The 22,140-nt window shown below is 38.8% G+C and overlaps 1 protein-coding gene across 1 annotated transcript in view; it reads left to right on the top strand.

Moving 5' to 3' along the window:
- The window catches only part of LOC101882729 (uncharacterized), a 42,046-nt gene that overhangs the window by 3,160 nt on the left and 16,746 nt on the right, over window positions 1-22,140 (top strand). Inside the window, exons 2-3 of the mRNA XM_005168249.6 lie at window positions 470-511; window positions 740-1,288. Coding sequence (XP_005168306.3) covers window positions 470-511; window positions 740-1,288 — 591 coding nt within the window. The remainder of the gene's footprint in view (window positions 1-469; window positions 512-739; window positions 1,289-22,140) is intronic.

Here is a 22,140-nt window from a genome sequence, read left to right as displayed (position 1 = left end):
AATTCAAATGTATTTACATAGAGGCACATTTTGAGGAACATTTTGATCATAATTGAACATGCTCTCTCACATTTATATGAAACAAATTCACAGGTCAGAGTTCACCAAGCTGAAATTTTATAATGCATCCGCATGAAAAGTTTGTCGCATGAGCTTGCATTTACAGTCTGGTGCATTTGCATATGCATGAAAGGCAATGGGGCAAAAAGTACAGACTGGTTGCGGAATAATACTGGGATCTTATGCCCACGTTAATAGCCTTGATACAGGTGTATGTTAGTGTAGCAGAAAGAAGTAAAATCAACATTTGTTACTGGTGCAAAACTCTTCTACGGTACACATTTGTCAGTTCTGAATTGAATTGCAGATGTTAAACCACGTGCCTTGGTCTTATTTTCCTCCTCAGGCCTATAGGGAACATAATACATCCATACGTACTAACTGTTATTTGTATTTTGTGTTTGTGTAGAAATCAATAGAAGTCAAAGTCCACCTGATGACCGTCCCAACCGTAAGTCAGAATGATTTGTGTAATAACTTTAGTTAGTACTATTGAAGTGCTACTCTATAATATTATGAGATTACTTAATGGCTACTTATAGCTACAGTAAATGCGATATCTTGATGCTGTTGTGAGTTTATCATTGTTAAGGGGTATTTGATCTCAAAATACATTGATTCAGTAATATATACCATTTTGTACACAGATTTCAAATCATTTTGTTGTAATGTGTTTCAGTGAGTGATCTGAGGATTGTCCTGTTGGGGATGAGTATGTTAGAAAACAACAAAGTGGGAAACCTAATCTTAGGTAAAAATTTGTTTGGAACGAAAACACCATCAACTGATGAAGAGCACATTGAAAGAGTGGAGGACAGAAACATCACCATCATTAGCACTGACCTGCTCAAAACAAACCTTACAAAAGCAGCAGCAACACAGAAAGCATCAGAGCTGTCTAATTTTAATCCTGATGTGATCATTCTGGTGCTGCAGCACAATGATTTCACACAGTTTCATAAAGATCGAATATCTTCAGTGCTGATCGACATGGACGAGCAGGCAATGGGGCACACAATGATTCTGACTACTGATGACAAGAAACACAGCAGTAAACTATATTCTGTGAAAGAAAATAAACTTTTTCAGCAGTTATCTGCAGAGTGTGGAGGAGGACGCCTTCAACTACTAAACACACAGCGCTCTGATATACTTCAGAAAGTAGATGAAGTAATCCCCCATAGTCGTCAAGAGACACAACTGCAGTCATCACTGGATTTAGAGTACAGTAAGTGTACTGCTACTATAAATATTGCTGCTGAGAGAGGGAAAGTATACAGTTGTGTGTATATAAAATATTTACAATCTCTAACACTAAATTGGCCAGTGTTTGGTTCATTGTCCAACCCTGTGTGTTGTAGAAGTCCATCTATTAGCCCAATAAGGAAACTAACAGCATGGTTGAAGGTTTCTATGCATGTAAGCCTTTTCTAGTGTTTCTGAAAAGAATTCTGATATTGATTAGGATTTATTTGTATTAGTTTTTTAGCTCCAAACTTAATCTGATTCCAATTTTAAGTGACCGTTAACTTTAGACTGTATTTCTAATTGTAAGAACGGATCACATTCATTGTTTATGACTTAATTTAGAGTTTTGATCTATATTTGATCCCGTACTCTTCAGTTATACGTTCATTAGGGACCAAACACCGCTCAGAGTTTCATGCCCTGGGATTGCGTTTTTTCTAATGGACAGTATCTTGACTATGAAGTTAGTCAGATGATGTTGGGTTAGCTAATACTTATATAGTCTGGTTGCCAACTGCTCACTCATCTTAAAAGAGTAGTTAATGTGGCGCAGATGGGGAACTAAGGCTTTTTGTTGTAGAAAGACCAACAAAATAACTAACACACTAGAGCCAGATTACCACAGAAATTATTGCAATTAAAGCATGACTACTCCACCCAGTTCATTACCTGAAACATGAAATACAGGTTCGAACCTCTTCTAACAAAAACAATGAGATGTCTGATATGCTACACACCAGATGCATGGCAGCGACACACCCACCACAGTGAGTCAGCTGAACGATGCTGCAATTCCCCCCAGATGAAAGTGTATCATGCCAATTACAGAATCAAAGAATAAAAAGACATGTACAACAGAAATGTACAACATTAATTACTTAAAGATAAATCCAAGAGTTAGAGATAGATGAAGAACGCTGCAGCATATAAGTCTTGAATCAAAGCTCAGAAACTCATACACTGCAACGATGTGTCTTGCCTACAAGATTCCAATGACATCTTTGCATCTTTCCCTTAAATACTCAACTCAGAAAAAAAACAGCCTTAAATTCAAGACAATAAAAGCTTCACAAAGTCTCTTTTGCCTGGTAGTGAGTTTGAGGTGTCAACCATTTGCTCTGGGGTGGAGCATCTGGCAAAAGATTTTATTAATGCCAATAAACAGATCGACATTTAAGTAAAATTGTGAAATATTACTGTAAAATTAAGACCACTTTACCAATTACACATAGACATTTAAGATGATACCAAACATGAAAATTGAGTCACAAGATGTAATGTAATGTGTATTTATTAACACATTACATTACATCCTACATTACATTACATCTTGTAGCTTTATGTTCATGTTTGGTATAGACAAACCATATTAAATTCAAGATAGATACAATATATACCATATTAAAACCTTGGACATTCTGTGTGGAATGTGTGTGATCTGCTCTGGTGGAAAAGGTAACGTAAAGGGCAGGAAGTGTGGGAGAAATAGAACAGTTGAACAACTGGTTTCCTGATCTTCTTCTGACAATTTTTGTGGTCTCGCCTCGGGAATTCCACAATAGTTCTTAGGGTTTGATATTATCTTAGCCATCCTTGCAGTATATTCATTCATTCATTCATTCATTTTCTTTTCAGCTTAGTCTCTTTATTAATCAGGGTTCGCCACAGAGGAATGAACCGCCAACTTATCCAGCATATGTTTTAAGCAGCGGATGCCCTTCTAGCTCAAACTCTTCACTGGGAAACACCCATACATACTCATTCACACACATGCACTATTATAATGGCACTCTATTATCCAACTTTTCTTTATATAATGATACAATATGGAACAACGGTCAAAAACTGTATCACTCCGTCTCTTTCTCTCTTTTCAACAAGGATATGACGTGATCAGTCATCAATAAGGAAAGGCATAATTAAAGCATGCAATAATAATTTAATCATTATTTTGATTGTAGACAGTATAAATGCAATAAACCAGTGGTTCTCAAACTTTTTTCATCAAGTACCACCTCAGAAAAAAATTGGCTCTTCAAGTACCACCATTAAAATGAGTATTGAAATACAGTAGCGTAGTTGGCCCAGTTAAGCAGCTACAACTCTGCACAGTTAAAAAACGTGGCAGATTACCTCAGAAATATAGGCTATATGTCATATATTACATATTATATGCATAATTTTTGATACATTTTGAAATGTGTGAAGCATGTACATGACATATTTCATTTCTCCGCGTACCACTAGAAGGAAGTCTGCGTACCACTAGTGGTACACGTACCACAGTTTGAGAACCACTGCAATAAACAAATAAAGATAACTGTACATAATATTTTACAATTTGCATAATAAAAATGCCTCTAATAACTGACAATATTAGCTTACCCAATTCACCTATAGGAAGGAAAATCTGTGCCAACACGGGGAGAACATGCAAACTCCACACAGAAATGCCATCTGACCCAACCGTGGCTTGAAACAGCGACGTTCTTGTTGTGTGGCTACATCGCTACCCCCGGCATTGTCCCCTTGCAGTGTGTGTGTGTGTGTGTGTGTATCTATCTATCTATCTATCTATCTATCTATCTATATATATATATATATATATATATATATATATGTATATATATATATATATAGTTTTTGATGTCTCACCATTTTTCTATGGTGTGACTTTCTCAAGCATAGTTCAATGTATTACATTATATCAAATTTATAAAATATTATTTTAATTGTATAAAAAAAATTTTTTTCATCCATATATTTCTAAAAACAAGAACTTGATACATTTAGTCACTTAAAACCACAGGCCTCATGTACAAAGACTTGTGTTGAATTAATACTAAAACATTGTGTACGCACAAAGCTGTAAATGTGCAAACACAGTAAAAAAAAAAAAAAATTCAGATGTATGAAAGACTCCGTACGCGGAATTCCACGCATATTCTGTTTGTACATCCGAATGAATGTGAAACTGAGCGCACGTGCACGAGCACAAACCCCCTCCCTGCCCCCTCCCCCGTATGAATATGCTAATGACTCCACTTTGGCAAAACCAAACAAAAAAGCAATGGCAAAAGCAAGCAAGAAAAGAAACTTCACAGAATGTGAATTGGAGATGCTCCTATTGGAGGTAGACCAGAGAAAAACTGTGTTAAAAAAATACACAAAACTGTGTGAAAAAAATAAAGTGGGAGAGTTTAGCTGACACGGTTAACGCAGTGGGGCCTGAACATCGCACTGAGTGAATTAAAAAAGAAATGGTCCGATGTAAAGGTGCAGGTTAAGAGGAGAACAGCAGCGCACCATCAAAGTGTAGAGTGAACAGGCGAGGGAACAGGGGATGCTGAACTATCACCCTTTGAGGAGAGAGTTGCCTCAATTGTGGGCGACACTTTACCATCTGGAGTAGTGTCCGTGTCTTTGGGAGACACAGATGTATCAGAGGAACACTGTTAGGGTGGTATAGCAGCACCCCTCCGCTCTTATCAAGGCAGCGCCACCGGCATTTCAGCTGCCCAATCGCCCGCTCTACAACTGACCGAGTACGAGAATGGCCATCATTGTATCTGCGCTCTTGGTCAGTTTGTGGATTATTGAAGGGGGTTAACAGCTACGTCTTTAATGGATAACTACGGTCTCCTGATATGCAGTCAAATAATTGCACTCAAAATAAAAAATAAACAACTTAGCTGGAATAATATCTTTAAATACATCACTCACCAAGACACATCGCGCACCCTGCCGCCTTGCAGCCTCATCCAAACCATGCTGTTTGTGGATGAATGAATCATGGGTTGACCCAGACCACCTTGCCACAATATTTATTGTGTGCATTTGAGCATCACTTTTTTTGCACATTTTTTAAACTTGCACATTTATTGAATGGAAATGTTTCCGATTCACGTATGCAAATTTGTCTTCAGAAGGTACCTTTATAGCAATGTGCGTGCAATCTATCGCTTCGATTACATTAGGACAGTGGTTCTCAAACTGTGGTTCATGGAGGAATCACCAGATAATTAAATAAACTAACACTTTTAATTCTTTGATATGTACTATAACATTGATGTGATCAGCATTGGCTGTTTTGTGAAGTGTATGATCACAGCGCTGTGCTTAGAAATGTTGATTTTTGTGCATTGTGTCATAAACTGCTAAAATTTAGTTTCCAAAGTTTAAGAATGGAGTCTGAAGCGTGATTTGTCTGACATGAAAAGTGAACAATCACAGTCGACCTTGTCTAGTTTTGCGTGAAATGTAAGGGCGGGACAAAGGCTTTCTGTGTTGCAGAGACAGAAAAAACACTTAAATACAAATGTTTTTGTTGATTAATGCTTCTCGGATGTTTTCACTATAGAGATGTCTAGCAGAGTAATTAAACCGCGGACATATTTCCTGCCTTTTTGATGATCTACATACATGTTTCACTCCCCGACAGCGAGTCGACTCACCTGACCTGTCACTCACTGCTCTAAATACATTCTGAATGGCGGCGCGGGAATAAAGGTATTGCGCAATAACCCATTTCTGCAAATGTGGCGAGTGCTTTATTTTAACATGAGATTGCAGTCATGTATGCAATTATAATGAAGTCATTTGTTTTATTTTATTACTGACAGTGTACTTGTATTTTTTTTGTAAAGTTTGTATTTTAGTTTAAGATCAAGTGTAAAATAAAATCTACATGTTATGTACAGCTATTTAAGAAACAAATTTGCCATATTGTAAAGAAAAATTGTGTGAAATATGCAAATAAAAGGCTAAATTTAAATCTTTTCATCATATACTTTAATTAAACCTTTCAAAGCTTTAAAAGCATTTAGTGCAGGTCTATTATATTATTAATATATGATTAATAAATATTATTATTAATGGTTTTTATTTGTATCAATTCCTATGCAATGTTTTATATGTTGCTGAGAATACATTTTAGGTCTTCAATACATAGCATGTCAGTCTTGAAAATAAAATAAAAAATAGGTGCTGGAAAAAGTGCTTAAAATGCCTTGATTTTCATTAGGCTGTGCCTGTATGAACCCTGTCATAAGTACATTTAACATATATTTTAAGATTTGTCAGAGAGTGTATGAATATGTCATATAGCCTATATTTATGTGGTCCAAGCAATATTTCCAGCTTTTGATGAATAGGCTACTATGAATACTTTAGATTTAAGTGCAGCAGTTTTCTTTATACTTTTTAAGAACAGTGCCATTTTAATGAACTTTTTAAAGCACATTGTAATTTAAAGTTTTTTTTTTTCTCCTGCAAGCCCAGTTAATGTTCAGACCATTTAAAATGTTTAAAGTGGCTGACAATAATACATATTCTTAATAATAGGAATTAAACTGCCTCAATTTTTAAACTGTGCACACTATAGCTGCTTAACTAGGCCTATGATGCTATTTTTTAATACTGGTCATTATGGTGGTATTTTTTTCTTTTTTGGACAATTTTTTTCTAAGGTGGTACTTGGTGAAAAAAGTTTGAAAACCACTGCATTAGGAAAAACAGCGATCGCTGCAAATTGCGCTTTCAAGAGTTGACACTTAGCTGATGATTGATTATAAAGCTTGTTTGGCAGGCTGTCCCGGGAGAGAGCCTTAAGATCATAAGATCCTTGAGCCTCAGGCTCCCTCCCGTTTGCAAGGCAAGAGGAGAGTTTGAGCTCAGGTAGATCTCGAGAACTCCCCAAGTTGCCTTAATAAGCTCAGGACAGCAGCTGCATACTGAAAAAACCCCAAAAAGCAATAAAGATCAAAGCCATAACCGGCTGCTGAATGGAAAGTGTAATAAAGATGGTACCAGGAGAGGGTTTGCAGGAGCAAGAGTATAAAGGTTTAGGTTTGAGTGATCACTACAACTAAAGTGGTGTATTGGTTGCCAATGTTGCAAATGCTATGTGTGCTCCTGTAGCAGTATTTAACTGACGGGAGAGTGAGACAGATGTAATCATTTTAATGCAGGATGCTAGAGAGACTTAAAATGGTAGTGATGAAATGTCAGGATAACCTGAGCAGAGCGGAGGTGCGATAGAGTCTGTGATAAAGAAAAGACTTTCTGCTAGGTGGAGCATCTCTACGGTTGCAAAGGTGCAATGAAAATCAGTGTGTCAGTAGTGGTATGTTAAATAAAAGTGTATGTGAGCTCAGGCAGAGCGTCACTGCTGTGACAGGGGTGCAGAGGGGAAAAGAAGCTCAGCGGAGCTTCTCTGCTGTTGCAGAGGTGTGGTGGAAATCAATACTGGAAGACTAGTACGCTTCTGCGGAGACGTTTTAACTGCTGTGGCAGTGCTGGAGAGTGTGTTGGTAGTGAATGGCTAAATGGAGATGTGTGTGAGCTCAGGCAGAGCGTCACTGCTGTGGTAGTGGTGCAGAGGGAGAATAAGGTTCGGCAGTAGTCTGTATTGGAGTGGTATGAGTGCTCCAGCGGGAATGTTAAATACTGCCAGTAGTGATATGTAGAGATGAAAGAGAATAAGGGTTCAGCTAAAGCATCACTGCAGTTGCAGTAATGCTATGGGTGAGTGTAGCTCAGCGGAGCGTCTCTACTGCTGCAGAGGTGCAGTGGGTCAGTATGGAGGCAATGTGCGGTCCCGCAGAAGCATTTACTCCTGTATTAGTGTGGGGGAGTTAAATGATAGAGGTATTTGGAAATGTAAGTGTATATGAGAATGTTGCTGCTGTAGCAATTGAAACTCTGGGCGACCCCTATATGTGTATGAGCTGTGGTGAATAAGAGTGAATAGAAGTATGGGATAGTTCAAGTTTGTAGGGAAAAAGTTAAAGGAAGAATAAAAGGGGGAAGGGTAGTGAATGAGCTCCTAGAGTAATAGAAGGAGGGATAGGGGGAAATGGCAGAGTCGTGCTTATAACTATAAATGCATGTGGGTGGAAGTCGGCTGTAGGGGATCAGCTGGGTCTCCCTGAGGTGGTATTGCTCTCCTGTGTTGTAAGAATGCTAAGAGGGTTTGGAATGAGTGTGTGGGGGAGGGGATATTAAAACTATATAGAGTGTTCTTTGTGAAATGTATCTGTTTTGCTTTGCTTAATAAAGAAAGATAGCGTTTCTTCATCCTGCAAATTTAGAACAGATATGGTGAGGTGGATTGTGGGATTGAAATTTTATGTTATTTCAGAAACTCTCAAAATTAAAAAAGCTGGTGTGAATATGGCATTGAGGTTTGGGCTGTGTGAGTGGAAATATATCCTTTGTGTAGAGTGTGATTGTATTTGGAATGGATGTGGAGTATAATAGTTTGGATGGATGGTAGAGGTGGGCATTCGTCACCCGACACGATGGCAGATGGATGGAGAGCTGAGGATATGGGGGTCTGGTGGTACTGGAAGTACCTCTTGAAGACTGAGTAGGTCTGAGTAGAATTTAGTTTAAAATGCAAATGTATGAAGTCAATAAATGAAGTATTACTCTATTTATCAGAAATGTCCTCCCCCTATTAATAGCAGTCAAGCGGGAAGTTTCTTTGCCATTTTCTCATCTAAGCGACTTGCAATTAAAAACTTACACATTCAATTCAATTCAGCTTTATTTGTATAGCGCTTTTACAATATAGATTGTGTCAAAGCAGCTTCACAGAAATGGTCATAGTAACCGGAACAGAGTACTTCAGTTTTTAGTGTTTAAGTTCAGCTCAGTTTAGCTCAGTTCAGTGTGATTTAAAATCATTACTGAGAGTTCAAACACTGAAGAGCAAACTCATCGATGCGATGCTCTACTGATCCCAAACCATGCAAGCTAGTGGTGACAGCGGAGAGGGAAAAAAACTTTACCAATAGGAGAGTGAAGAAAAAACCTTGAGAGAAACCAGACGCAGTTGGGCACAACCATTTTAATTTCTCTGCTGGCCAAAAGTCTTGTGCAGAGCTGCAGTCTCAGCTGTGGAGGCTGGAAGCTGGCAATCAGCCTCATGCTCTCATTGGAATCAGTCTCATGTTCTCCACTCCTCCATGACCATCAGTGCAGCAGCTGCTCAGGATACGGCCTGGTCCCGGATATGGAAACCTTGGGATCATCTCATCGCTGGTCTTGGATCCAATCAGTGACTCCGCATGATCTGAGGACCTCGGGATGAGTATGCCCCAGGTGAAAATAGAGAATAAAGAGAATAATTAGCGTAGCTGCTGTTCATAGTGTATATAAGCAAGATGCAGAAGCCTGTGTTGAACCCGCTAGGTGATGCATTGAGTGTATGCTTTACTAAACAGATAGGTCTTTAATCTAGTTTTGAACTGGGAGAGTGTGTCTGAGCCTCGGACGTTATCAGGAAGGCTATTCCAGAGTGTAAGAGCCATAAATGAGAAGGCTCGACCTCCTTTACTTGATTTTGCTATTCTAGGTACTACCAGAAGCCCTGAGTTTTGAGATCTTAAAGAGCGAGTTGGATTGTAGCAAGACAGAAGGTTGGTTAGATAAACAAGAGCTAGATTATTTAGAGCTTTATAGGTGAGAAGTAATATTTTAAATTCAATACAAAACTTAACAGGCAGCCAGTGTAAGGAGGATAAAATTGGGGTGATATGATCATATTTTCTAGAGCTGGTCAGAACTCTGGCTGCTGCATTTTGTACTAATTGAAGTTTGTTAATAGAGGATGCTGGACAGCCAGCAAACAGAGAAATACAGTAATCCAGCCTAGAGCTCATAAAAGCATGGACTAGCTTTTCTGCATCAGAGATGGATGGCATAGATGGATAGATGGATATTTCTCAGATGAAAGTAGGCAGTTGTTGTGACATTGGATATATTGTTTTCAAAAGTTAGATTGCTGTCTTATATGAAACACAGATCTTTTATAGTGGCGCTAATGACTAGTTCAGACTGCGTGATTTTAGCCCCGAATTTGGCTCGCCGACAGGTTTTAAAAAAATCGCCGACAAATGCCTGAAATCACAGGCAAATCGCTGCTCGTGCACGTGAGTGACAATCACACAGTGTGAACGATCAAAGACGCGATCTGAGAGAATTGCCGATGAGTCGCCGATGCCTGTGAGATATTTGGCGTGCTGAATATCTGGAGCTGTCGGCGATTCAAATCATGCCGTGTGAATTGAGTTTTGACTGAAAATAACATCAGCGATCGCCTACAGCCAATGAGAGAGCAGCTTTCACTTGTGTGTGTGTGTATACCTGCTGCAGGCTAGCGGGAGGCTGGGGGAGAAGTTAAAAGCGCTCTTTTTCGGTTTATTTGGACCCACGAAATGGAGGAAAAACTAGTGGAGGTTTGACAGGACTCAGGAGCAACCGTGTCTGTTTGACGTTTCATACAGAAAGAAATTAGTTTATTATCAACGTTGAGGAGAAATGGCTAATTCCCTTTAAACCCAGGTGAGCAAATATGTACATGTTCTACCCCATTAAAGGCTTCTTTCTCATTATGTAGTTAATAACAAAATATATACTACATGTTTTTGGCTGTGAGACGTAGTTTGGACGAAGTTGTCGGCGATTCTCCCTATAGTAAAGTCATGCAATGTGAATGTCCATGTCGCCGAACCATCTTGCAGTGTAAACAAAGCAGCGACGAAACGCTAGCCCAGATAGTCATGCAGTGTGAAAACAACTGTGACACTACTAGTTTGCAAATCATGCAGTCTGAACTCGGCATAACGCTAACTTTGTATTCCTCTAATAGGCCTGATTTTTTATAAAGTTCGATTCACGATTTAGATTTTTTTTATTGTGTACCTAGTCAGCTTAAAACATCACAACAACATGACTGAAGTCACATTCTCTTTATAAGTAACTTGAAAAACTATCTGGTTAAGGAACACTTTATTTTTAATGGCCATGCCATACATAAATTGTTTAAATGAAGTTTATTTCGTTTTTTTTTTTTTTGCAGTCGCGTGCATCACAGCAGCTTTTGGCGCAAGTGATCATCCTCTCATTCGGTATTCACAGAAATTATTTAAAGAATAAACTTACAAAGGACACTTAGAAATGTAGTCTTGCAGACAGGTCTCCTGTGATGAGGAGGGGCGCAGGAAAAAGGCAGTATTTCACTGTAACCGCTGGCCTTCTTCTTGACATCAGCGGAGACTCACAGACGCTGGATTGTTTTTATCTTGGTCCACTTTTGTAGCGTTTTTAAAGATTTTGTGGAGTTGAAGGCTACATCTTCATCTAATAGTTTGTTGGCATGACACATACCATCATTACTCTCATTACTGAGTAAGCTCGGAGCACTTCTTGGCTACATGTGCTTACTGAGAGGCGGGACCACGCTGCTGTAATGAGGCGATATAGGAGAATCCGTACAGTCCTTTGCTTTTATACGGATTACATAAAAAGAGATAATTTGTTTTCGATCTGAAATGGTTAATGCACAAGTAGACATATCAAGCTTTATATAGATATAATAAATCATCGTCTTTGTTGACTATTTGCCGAGTTTCCTTTCATTTTAGTGACGTGTTTTTCTGACCACCGTCTGCTCGCATCTTCAGACGTTTGTAATAGCAATGCCTTGTGGGCGTGGTCGCATTAAAACTAATGAGATCAGACTGAGAAACTAGACATAGCGTTGGTTTCAATCTGATTACTTTTTCAAGCAATGTTTGTTTTCAACATGCATAGCTGCGTTTAAAAGTAGACACTTTAAGCTTTCTAGAAATGCATGTCTCATATGTGTGCATTATGATTTCGCGGAGTTTCAGTGCATTTTACTGACACGTTTATAAAAGCAGTTCACGGAGAGAGAAAAGACAGAATGCCTACACTGTTTGTTTTCCTTTTTTGCAAAAACACACACGTTTGTTGTTGTTGTGAGTGTACACAACAAAAAGTAGACACATAACAGATTCGATTGATGTATTGATCTTATCTGTACGATCCAAACTGAAAGTGTAATTTAAGTTCATTTCAGCAGTTTGAGGCCACCACAGGTCAAAACACGTATAGGCGGTCTTCAACCCTAGAGGGTTAAAGGACTAGTTATCCTTGCCCTTATGCGTCCACGACTTCACACATTACACAAAGTGTGTGCAGTGTACGATACCTTATGGAGTCCCTCTCTTGGCATTGCATATTGGGGACGCATAAAACCTTGTTCTCTGCGATTCTTTCATTTAAGTCCTGTCCTTAAATGGACAACAGATGAAAAATAGCCTTCGGGCTAATTCTGGTGCATTGGCAGAAATGCTTATTAATGTACACTGTCCCTGCCAAATAAACCAATAAATAAAAATAAAATAAATAAATCCGCTGGTCAGGTAATCAAAATGTCGGCTACTTGATGTTTAACCATACGGGTCGCGGGTATAAAATCAATAGCCATAAATACCAAGGCATACTCTTATTTTAAAAATCACACGACTATCATCTCACAATGTTTAATAATAAATAATCTTATTTTTTTATTAAAACCAAAAGGGATTTAGCACTGACAAGCCAACTGCAGAGAAACAAGCAACCACATTGCGGCAACCGCAATAATCACTTTTTGTTTTTATGCTAGGAGCCCGGCGGCTAATCAGCAGGTCAATCAGAAATGATAAATAACACCTGTCTTTCTAGTGATTGGGCCGGAGAGACTCCCTTCTTAAAAAGAACGGGAGGAGCAGTCGGGAGAAGAGAGAGCACACACAGACACAGCCTGAGAGTGGTGTGCATTAATATAATAAAATATATTGCTTACCTGATATCGCTGGTTACTTCATCAAGATCATTTGAGTTTGCGGGTGCATTACAAAATAGAGAGAGATCAGGTAAGTTATTTATAAATTCATCTTTGGTTGATGGAACAATAGTTCTACTAGGGCGGAGTATTGGAGCGGGTTTGCTAATTTCAGGTAAACACAGCTTATATAGTAAGAGGTAGTGATCTGTAATATCATTACTTTGTGGTATAATGTCTACGTCAATAACCTCGATTCCATAAGACAGAATTACATCTAATGTATGCTTTAAGCGATGGGTTGGACCTACAAAACTCCCCAAAAGGCTTGAAATGCTTTATCCGGCTGCTGGATATAGTTATTTGAAAAAGAAAAGGTAAAGAGGGCTCCTTTGGAGCAAAGGGTGAAGCAGAGTTGGCTTGGGCTGTGAATACTCCTGCTGGAGTAGAGACTCGGGGAGACCCCTGCGGGGGTCAGAGCCATGGGGTGGGCGGGAATCCTGCTGGAGTCATTATAAGGGAAGAAAGGACTCCGGCTGGAGAGGGGGGTGAAGGGGGGCAGGGGGGGCGGGGACTCCGAAGGAGTAATTTGCTCGAGGAACACTCCTTGCGGAGATGGAGCTGGGAGGTGGCAGCACTATATATAATTATATATTTATATGAAACATATAGATATATAAATATATAATGGGGTAATCTAGGGCCTTGGGGGGGGCGTTTTTACTGATTCTTGCGAGAGTCGAAGCTCTTGGCTCTCCTGCGGGAGAGAGAGCTGTATGTGCCATCTCCAGCTGGAGTCGGGAAAAGGAATGGTCGGTGAAGCCCCAGCTGGAGGGTGAAATGGCAGTTGGGCGATGACCCCTGCGGGGGTCCGGTGCTCGGGATTAACTCCGCGGGAGTTAGAGCTTGAACAGGAAAAATCTATCATTAACATAATGAAACAATGTAAATATCAATAAAAATCAATAAATGAACATTGAGATGATAAAATGGAAATACCTGTGGATTGACATCAAACAGTAGCTAAATTTCTTGTGGGTCATATAACAGCAGTATATTCCTGTATAACATAATGTCTATTAGTTGCTGTAATCATAGATTCACACTAATACAAAATGCACTTCATCCACACGATATAACTACACATTCCTGATTTATCCACACTTAAATCATACAACAGAACATTGTAATACATCTAAACAGTACCAACAGCATTAAATGGAAACATTTTATACACTTTAGATACTTAAATTACTCAGAAAACGAGGAGCTCAGCAAAACACCCACCTCTCCCCAGCCAGTGCAAAGTGAACTGGCTAGAGGCGCGCGAGTAATCTAAAATGGCGTCGACGCGCCGCCGAAATCAAAATTCAAAATAAAAGTCTCAATGCTAAATGTACATATATTGGTTATAAAATGTCAAAATAAAATCACTAAAACAATGAAAAAGATTTTAATGAAAAAGACAATATCACAGGTGATATTATAACCCGTTACACATATAGATATAAATTTATATAAATAAAATCAAACAGAGAGAAAAATAAATAGTGCTATACTATATGTCATTATGGAATGACATATAGGGGTGACAAGGGGGCCTGGGCAGGGAAAGAACTCCTGCTGGAGTTAGGTGAGTGAAAAGGGGGAGAAGGCTGAGTGCAAATCAGCTGGAAGGAAGAAAGGAAGCTAGATGGCTGGGTCATGCCCGTGCCCTTGGGAGACTGGGTAGTTCCTCTGCCCTCGGGAAGCTGGTATGGTTGGGTCGTATTCTCTCCCTGGACTAGGCCCATGCCCTTGGCCGCTGGGATTACTGCGTCTGCTGGTGAGGGTCCTCTGAGCTTCCCTGAGATGGCTGTGGCTGAGTCAGATATAGGATTTGAAGGCGGCGGGAGACCACCTTCCTAGTGTTGTATGTGTTGTTACGATAGCCCTTGTGTGCTACTGTGGTGGCGGCTCCAATTCTGAATGAGTGACTGGATTATGAATCTGGTGGGAAGCCTGAATACTCCTATGACTTTAAGGTGTTTTGAAACCAAAAATGTTATTGAACGGAATGTGTGGATGTGTTGAGCAGTGAGAAACTGATGAGGTGTTCTGGGGTAACTTAAAATGTATAAATGAATGCTAAAATGCAAATTGTATATGCTGTGGTTATGGGATTATCATCTAAAAAGGAGAGATGGAGTCAGCTGCGGCTCTGCTTCTGATACCAGTTTCTGAAAATAAAGCAAAAAGAAAGTCAGCGATTTCCTATGCAACTAGGAACATGTACAACAGTAATTTTTTATTTATTTATTTTTTTATTTTTAGAATGTATGGACGATATTGCCTGTTAGAAGCGCATCGGCGGCACTGATAATATACCCCACGAAGGGGGCAGCATCTGTGTAAAAAGGATATACTAAGGATGAAATTGGATAGCTAATAAATGAATGGCTTCTATTCCAGCGCTTAAGGAAGGAAGCATAAGCAGGTCGCATGCTTTAAGCGCCACCTGATGGTTACAAACCTTTATGAATTTCATTTCTGTTAAACCAGAGCTGCGTCCCAAATCGCATACTTATGCACTATTCTACGCCATTTTGTAGTATAAATAGTGTAAGTAGTGCGTTCACACTGAAAACTCTAAAAATAATAAGTGCACTTTAATTACCCGGATGATGCACTCATTCAGCCGGTAAAATGAAGTGTGGAATGATGGACACTTCACGCACTCAACGACCACAGGTTTGCTTAAGTAGCGGAAGGGGCGGATCTATCGGACGCACATGTTGAATAACTTTATTTAATTTGGATGGTGAAAGCAAAATTCTTTTACGAGAGTGATTATAGCGCCTCCCGACAGTGATTGCGGCAATACTCACGGCAGGTATTATTTGATAATTCGGCCGTTTACTTCAATGATTTGGCAACCGTCAAACGTCATCAAGGAAATGGTTTGAATTTCCGCTTAGTAAAAAAAACATTAGTGTGCCATTTGGGACGACACTACATACATATACTACCTTGTTGAGTGTGTAAGTGCATAAATTCATAGTGCATGAGTGCATAGTGTATAGTGTGCCATTTGGGACGCAGCTCAGGAGTCACCAAATATGGTACCGGTGGGCACCAGGTAGCCCACGAGGCTCTCGTGTGTTGCTCACAGGCCTGTTCTAAAATAGCTCACTATAACGCCACTTACAAGTAAGCTTTCTCTTATATAGAAGTAATCATTTAAAAATGTAAATATTTGCAAAGATAAATAAAATAGTGTTGCACATTGATATATTAATTACAGGGTATTTCCTACCCTGTTAAATCATTGTTGGTAACTTTGAGAGAATCATAACATGATCAGTTACTTCACCTGGATGAATATTATTCATTATTACCAAAAACTTAAATTATAATTATAAGTAAATTGAGCAATTTGTTATTTGAGAAGGGTTTATCAAACTGGTAGCCCTCCACGTTAATCGGTGCCCGAAAAGTAGCTCTTAGTTTCAGAGGTTGGTGACTCCCGTGTTAAACGCTAAAGACAACATTTTGAAGAAAGCTGAAAACCTGTAACCATTGACTTTCACAGGAAGGAAATAAATACTAAGGAAGTCAATGCGGCTGTCCGTAGTGCCCAGCCACAATTCATGACACTTCGTATTCTGCCACGCCACGGAGCGCTATTAGTATAATTGATTAGTTTATTTTGATAAAGTATGAATGCGTGTGTCTGGTGTGCATTAATCTACTATTCTCTGTCGTAAGCGCGCCGCGTCACCGCGCCGTCGGCGCCTCTGGTGCGCGACGCCCTTCAGGCAGAGTTTGTTACGGCCAAGATCGGATTTAGATCATTTCTCTTCTATTCCGGAGATTGATGCTGCGAGATGAAGTAGGTGAGTGACGAAAAGGCATCCCTGCGGGATAATGCGCATGTGTGTTTGATGTTCTAAGATGGAGAGCAGTTTATGCTTAACGTGATATTTCTTCCAGAATATAAAAGGGGACTAATTTGTCGATTTATTCAAGTAGCTTATTAATGCTTGAAATTCTATCATTCCAAATTGATGCTTAAGAATTCTATAGAAGTGCTTAAGCCGGAGGTTCTTCCGCAATGAGAATGCAAATATTAGAAAACCGGTCACTAGTTTAGCTGGGGGATATTAGGGAGAGAGAAACGGGGAACTTGTAGGTGAATGACGTGCAAACGCCGTAGTTATTAGCGAAATCCAGCGGATCGTTTTTAACTATAAATGTGTGTGCTACTTCTGCATCCGAATGTTAAACAGACTACGAAATATAATTGTGACCTCCGATTGCCAGAAATCGGGTGGCGGGTGTAATGTTGATTGCAACCCAGCGTTGCAGCCGTCTAGATTCGAGTGATTGCTTGGTTTATAACGTGATAATTTAAGCATATTCATCAGGCAGAATCATGCTATTAAAGCTGAAAAAGGCAGAATTATGAGGAGATGAAAGAGCCGTTATTAGACGTTTTTAGAAACGTTCTAATGCCCATTTCAGTAGGGCTGGTATGGATGTGCTTAACAGGGAATTGCTCTGTGATTTCTGGTTTAGCGTTGGTGGACGGCTAGTGGGGTTGTGGGAAGGGAGCGCAAGTAATCCTTTGTCGTCAGGGAAAGGAACACAACTCGAGTTACAACTGATACACACAGAGTTGTTGGCTTTAACGTTATATTTGGAATTAAACATGCCAGCTAAACCTCGTAAAGCAACAGACCAGGCCGCGCCCGCATCGGACTCGGCTGCAGATGATACACCGGCCGAAAATACTCAAGACACGGGTAACGCAGCAATTCTTAACGCAATTTCTTCTCTACGCTCAGAAATACATGCTATCAAAGCGGACATCGGCGAAATAATAGACGCCAAAATTGAACAGCTTGCTGTCTCGATACGAGGGGAACTCTCTACGTTCCAACAGGAGGTTAGCTCTGAAATTTCAGCGGTTAAAATAACGATGGATGAACATGCTTCAAAGCTGGCAAGCCTAGAAACCAACGCGTCTACTTCTTCCGATACGGTAATCAAGCTTGAACAAGATGTGGGCCGTTTGAAACAGGTGATAGAGCAACTCACGGAGAAATGCATGGATCTTGAAGGACGTAGCAGGAGGCAAAACATCCGTGTACTAAATATCAAGGAAGGGGCCGAATCTGGGAAGAAACCGAGAGACTTTATAGCACAACTTCTAAAAGAGGCATTATCGCTGGATAATCTACCACTTGTCGATCGTGCCCATCGGACATTAAGAAATCGCCCAGGAATTAAAGAACCGCCGAGGGCTTTTGTGCTTCGGCTACACTACACACACGAATTAGAAGAAATCCTGCAGAGAGCGGCTAAGATGCAGCAAGTTACGTTCAAAGGGCAGAGAATCAACATCTTTCCCGATTATCCTCCAGCGGTGGTAAAGCGCCGTGCGCTTTTCAAGCGAGCAAGGGAGCTTCTGAGGGACAAACCCGGTGTCAAGTATGGTCTACAGTATCCAGCAAAATTAAGAGTCACGTATAACGGCAAAGAACATTATTTCACGGATTCAGATAAGGCTGTTAAGTTTGCGGAAAGTTGTTTTGGGTCAGATCGACTGTTTTGAAGTTGTAAGGTGGAAAACAGATAAGTGTGATCACTCGTTAAGTCAACATACTCGGTTTTTACTCCTTTCTACTATTCTTTGCATACACTAAGATGTTCTGTAAGTCTCTTTAATGTGGAGCTGTGGTAATTTTATGTTTGAAGGTTAGTGAATAAGTTATCTATGTAAGGTGTTTTTTGGATTACTTAATTTGTGTGTTTTCACTCAAATTACAGCGGTTCTGAAACGTTATATATTTAATTCATTCATTTATAATTTTTCATTTTCTTTAAGTGTGTAAAATTTTAATTTATTAGACTTAGTCTTCGTCGCCGGTTCTGGTTGGATGGCGAGAGATTTATTTGAATTAGTGGGTGGGTTTGTTGTGGGAGGCCTGTTTAAGATACTTCTAAATGGTAAAATGTATGGTGATAATTATATAAATCCATTTAGTTCTTAATGATGCAGAGTAACACTGTACCAATAGGTAACAATCCAGGGCTTACTTTTGCTTCCTGGAATGTGAAAGGAATAAACCATCCTGTTAAAAGAAGCAAAATATTATCACATTTAAAATCACTTTCAGCAGATATAATTTTTTTACAGGAAACGCATCTGAAGTTAGACTCTAGGGTTAAGTTGAGGTGTAGGTGGATAGAAAACGTATATCAGTCAAATTTCTCTGTCAAAGCACGAGGAGTTGCCATTTTAATACGGAAAGGTGTGCCATTTACACTTAATACATTAAAAACAGACAAAGAAGGTAGATATATTATATTATCTGGTGAAATTCATTCTCTCCCTATTACATTATTAAATATCTATGCCCCAAATTTTGATAATCCAGACTTTTTTAAGAAAGTATTTGATTTTATCCCAAATTTATCTCAAACAAATTTAATCATAGGAGGGGACTTTAACTGTGTTCTTGACCCATATCTGGACAGATTATCCTCCAAAAGAGCCCCTCAGTCTAATTCCAGAAACTTTTTAAACACATTTATTAACAACTCTAATTTAGTGGATATATGGAGACTTTTTCACCCTGTCGAGAGAGATTACACTTTACTCACAAGTCCACAATGTATATACTCGCATAGATTACTTTTTGGTAGAAAACTAATTAATCTCTAACGTGGTGGATAACAAAATTCATGATATACTAATTTCTGATCACGCTCCTATAACAGTAAAAATTGAACTTGATGATTTAACATTATCGCGTCCTGTGTGGAAAATGGATCCTAGTCTAGTCAGCGACCCTAAATTTCATGACTACCTGATACTACAATTGGAAATATTTTTTGAAAGTAATAATACTCCTGAAGTTTCACCAGGTTTATTGTGGGAAACACTTAAAGCCTTCTTAAGGGGTTGTGTAATCTCCTACCAAGGGTCTAGAAATAAGTTGTATAGATCAAAACTTTCCGAATTGGGGAAAATGCTCAAAATCCTTCATCAGAAACGTACAAAAAGATATTAAAATTAAGATACGAGTATAATAAAATTGTCTCAGATAAATTAAGTAAATCATTTCTTTTTATCAGACAGAGGTATTTTGAATTTGGGGACAAACCACACAAATTACTTGCAAGACAGTTACGTAAATTAGAAAATGATAAGACAATTCATTCGATTAACACAAAACTCGAAACTAAATGTACTTCATCTAAAAATATAAATAACTGCTTTAAAGAATTCTATTTAAATCTATACTCATCCGACCCCCGCATTGATTTGCAAGCTATGGATAAATTCTTAAACAAATGTAATCTCCCTTCTTTTAACCAAGATGACCGTAATCTCCTTAATAGAGATATTTCCCTTGAGGAGTTAAAAAACACAGTTAAGTCCCTAAAGACCGGTAAAACGCCGGGTCCAGATGGTCTACCCTCTGAGTTATATAAAACTTTCAGTGATATACTCTCACCTTACCTTCTTGAGACATTTAAGGAGGCATTAAAGAGCGGATTACCACCAACGTTCAATGAAGCAGTCATCACTGTTATTCCAAAAAAAGGTAAAAACACAGAGGAGGTGGAAGGATTTAGACCAATTTCTCTCCTTAACGTAGATCAGAAAATTCTGTCAAAGACACTCGCCAATAGATTAGCTAAATTAATCAGTGGTCTAATTCTTACTGACCAGAATGGATTTATTTCTGGTAGGAATGTTTCGCAAAATACAAGGCGCCTTTTTAATATAATGCATCACTCCAAAGCTGCTCAAGAAAATCTGGTAATAATCTCACTCGATGCAGAAAAAGCATTCGATCGAGTAGAATGGCATTATCTATTTGCAGTATTAGAAAAATTTGACATGGGAGATAACTTTATAAATTGGATAAAGATTTTATATAAATGCCCTACAGCTCAGGTATTAACTAATAACACTTTGTCTGGTCCCTTTAATCTTCAAAGGGGGACCAGACAAGGATGCCCTCTATCTCCCCTGTTATTTGCATTGTCTATAGAACCCCTTTGCTCAACATTTTCGTTCGGATCCAACTATACATGGTTTTAATACTTTAGAAACAGTTAATAAAATATCTCTATACGCAGACGACATTTTACTATACATTACAAAACCCCATATTACTATACCAAACGTTTTGAACACTATTCAATCCTTTGGCACATTTTCAGGGTTCAAAATCTATTTTGATAAAAGCGAATTAATGCCCATTGGACTAAAAGATCTGTCCTCAATACATTCCTCTCCATTTAAAGTTTCAATGGAAAAATTTACTTATCTTGGAATTGTATTTACATATAAATATTCAGCACTCATTAGTGCCAACTACACCCCCCTAATTTCCAAACTGCCAGCAAATATACAATTTTGGAAGACACTCCCAATATCTTTGTATGGTAGAATAAATGCAATAAAAATGATATTCTTACCACAGATACTTTACTTATTTCAAAATATTCCAATCTTTCTACCTAAATCCTTTTTTAAACAATTAGACTCGACCATTCTTCCGTTCTTGTGGGGATATAAAAATCATAGAATTAAAAAGGCACATCTTTGTAAGTCTAAACAGGAGGGAGGTCTGGCACTTCAAGACTTTCGCCTTTATTACTGGGCTTCCTTCTTAAGTCTAATTTCAATATGCTTGGATAGCCATGAAGCCCCACCAACATGGCTCCAACTAATGTATGATCAGTGTCATCCATATAATCTAGGGGCAGTAATTCTCTCACCTGTAACTTTAGAAGGTTCGATTTTTAACAGCAGTATCTTAATTCGGAATATGCATCACATTTGGAAACAGATGAAACACCATTTTAAGATAAAGTCAATTTCTCTTCTAACTCCCATTGCTAAGAATCCAACATTTATACCGTCTACATTAGATGGAACTTTTACGCAATGGAAGGAAATGGGTGCACATACTGTAGGAGATCTTTTCGCTGATGGAAATCTAGCTTCATTTAACCAATTACAGCAGAAATTTAAACTCCCTCAGAATAATTTTTTCAGATTTTTACAGATAAGGAACTACATACATGCCCATACGTCTTCATTGGATAGTACATCCCCTTCCATCCTTGACAAATGCCTAGATTGGTGTAAAGGTAGTAAAAAACCATTATCAATAATTTATGAACAACTA

The sequence above is a fragment of the Danio rerio genome, chromosome 3, assembly GCF_049306965.1.
Source record: "Danio rerio strain Tuebingen ecotype United States chromosome 3, GRCz12tu, whole genome shotgun sequence".
In the NCBI taxonomy this organism is placed as follows: domain Eukaryota; kingdom Metazoa; phylum Chordata; class Actinopteri; order Cypriniformes; family Danionidae; genus Danio; species Danio rerio.
Note: the sequence above shows the minus strand (reverse complement) of the source record. Positions and strands in the feature narration are given on the sequence as shown.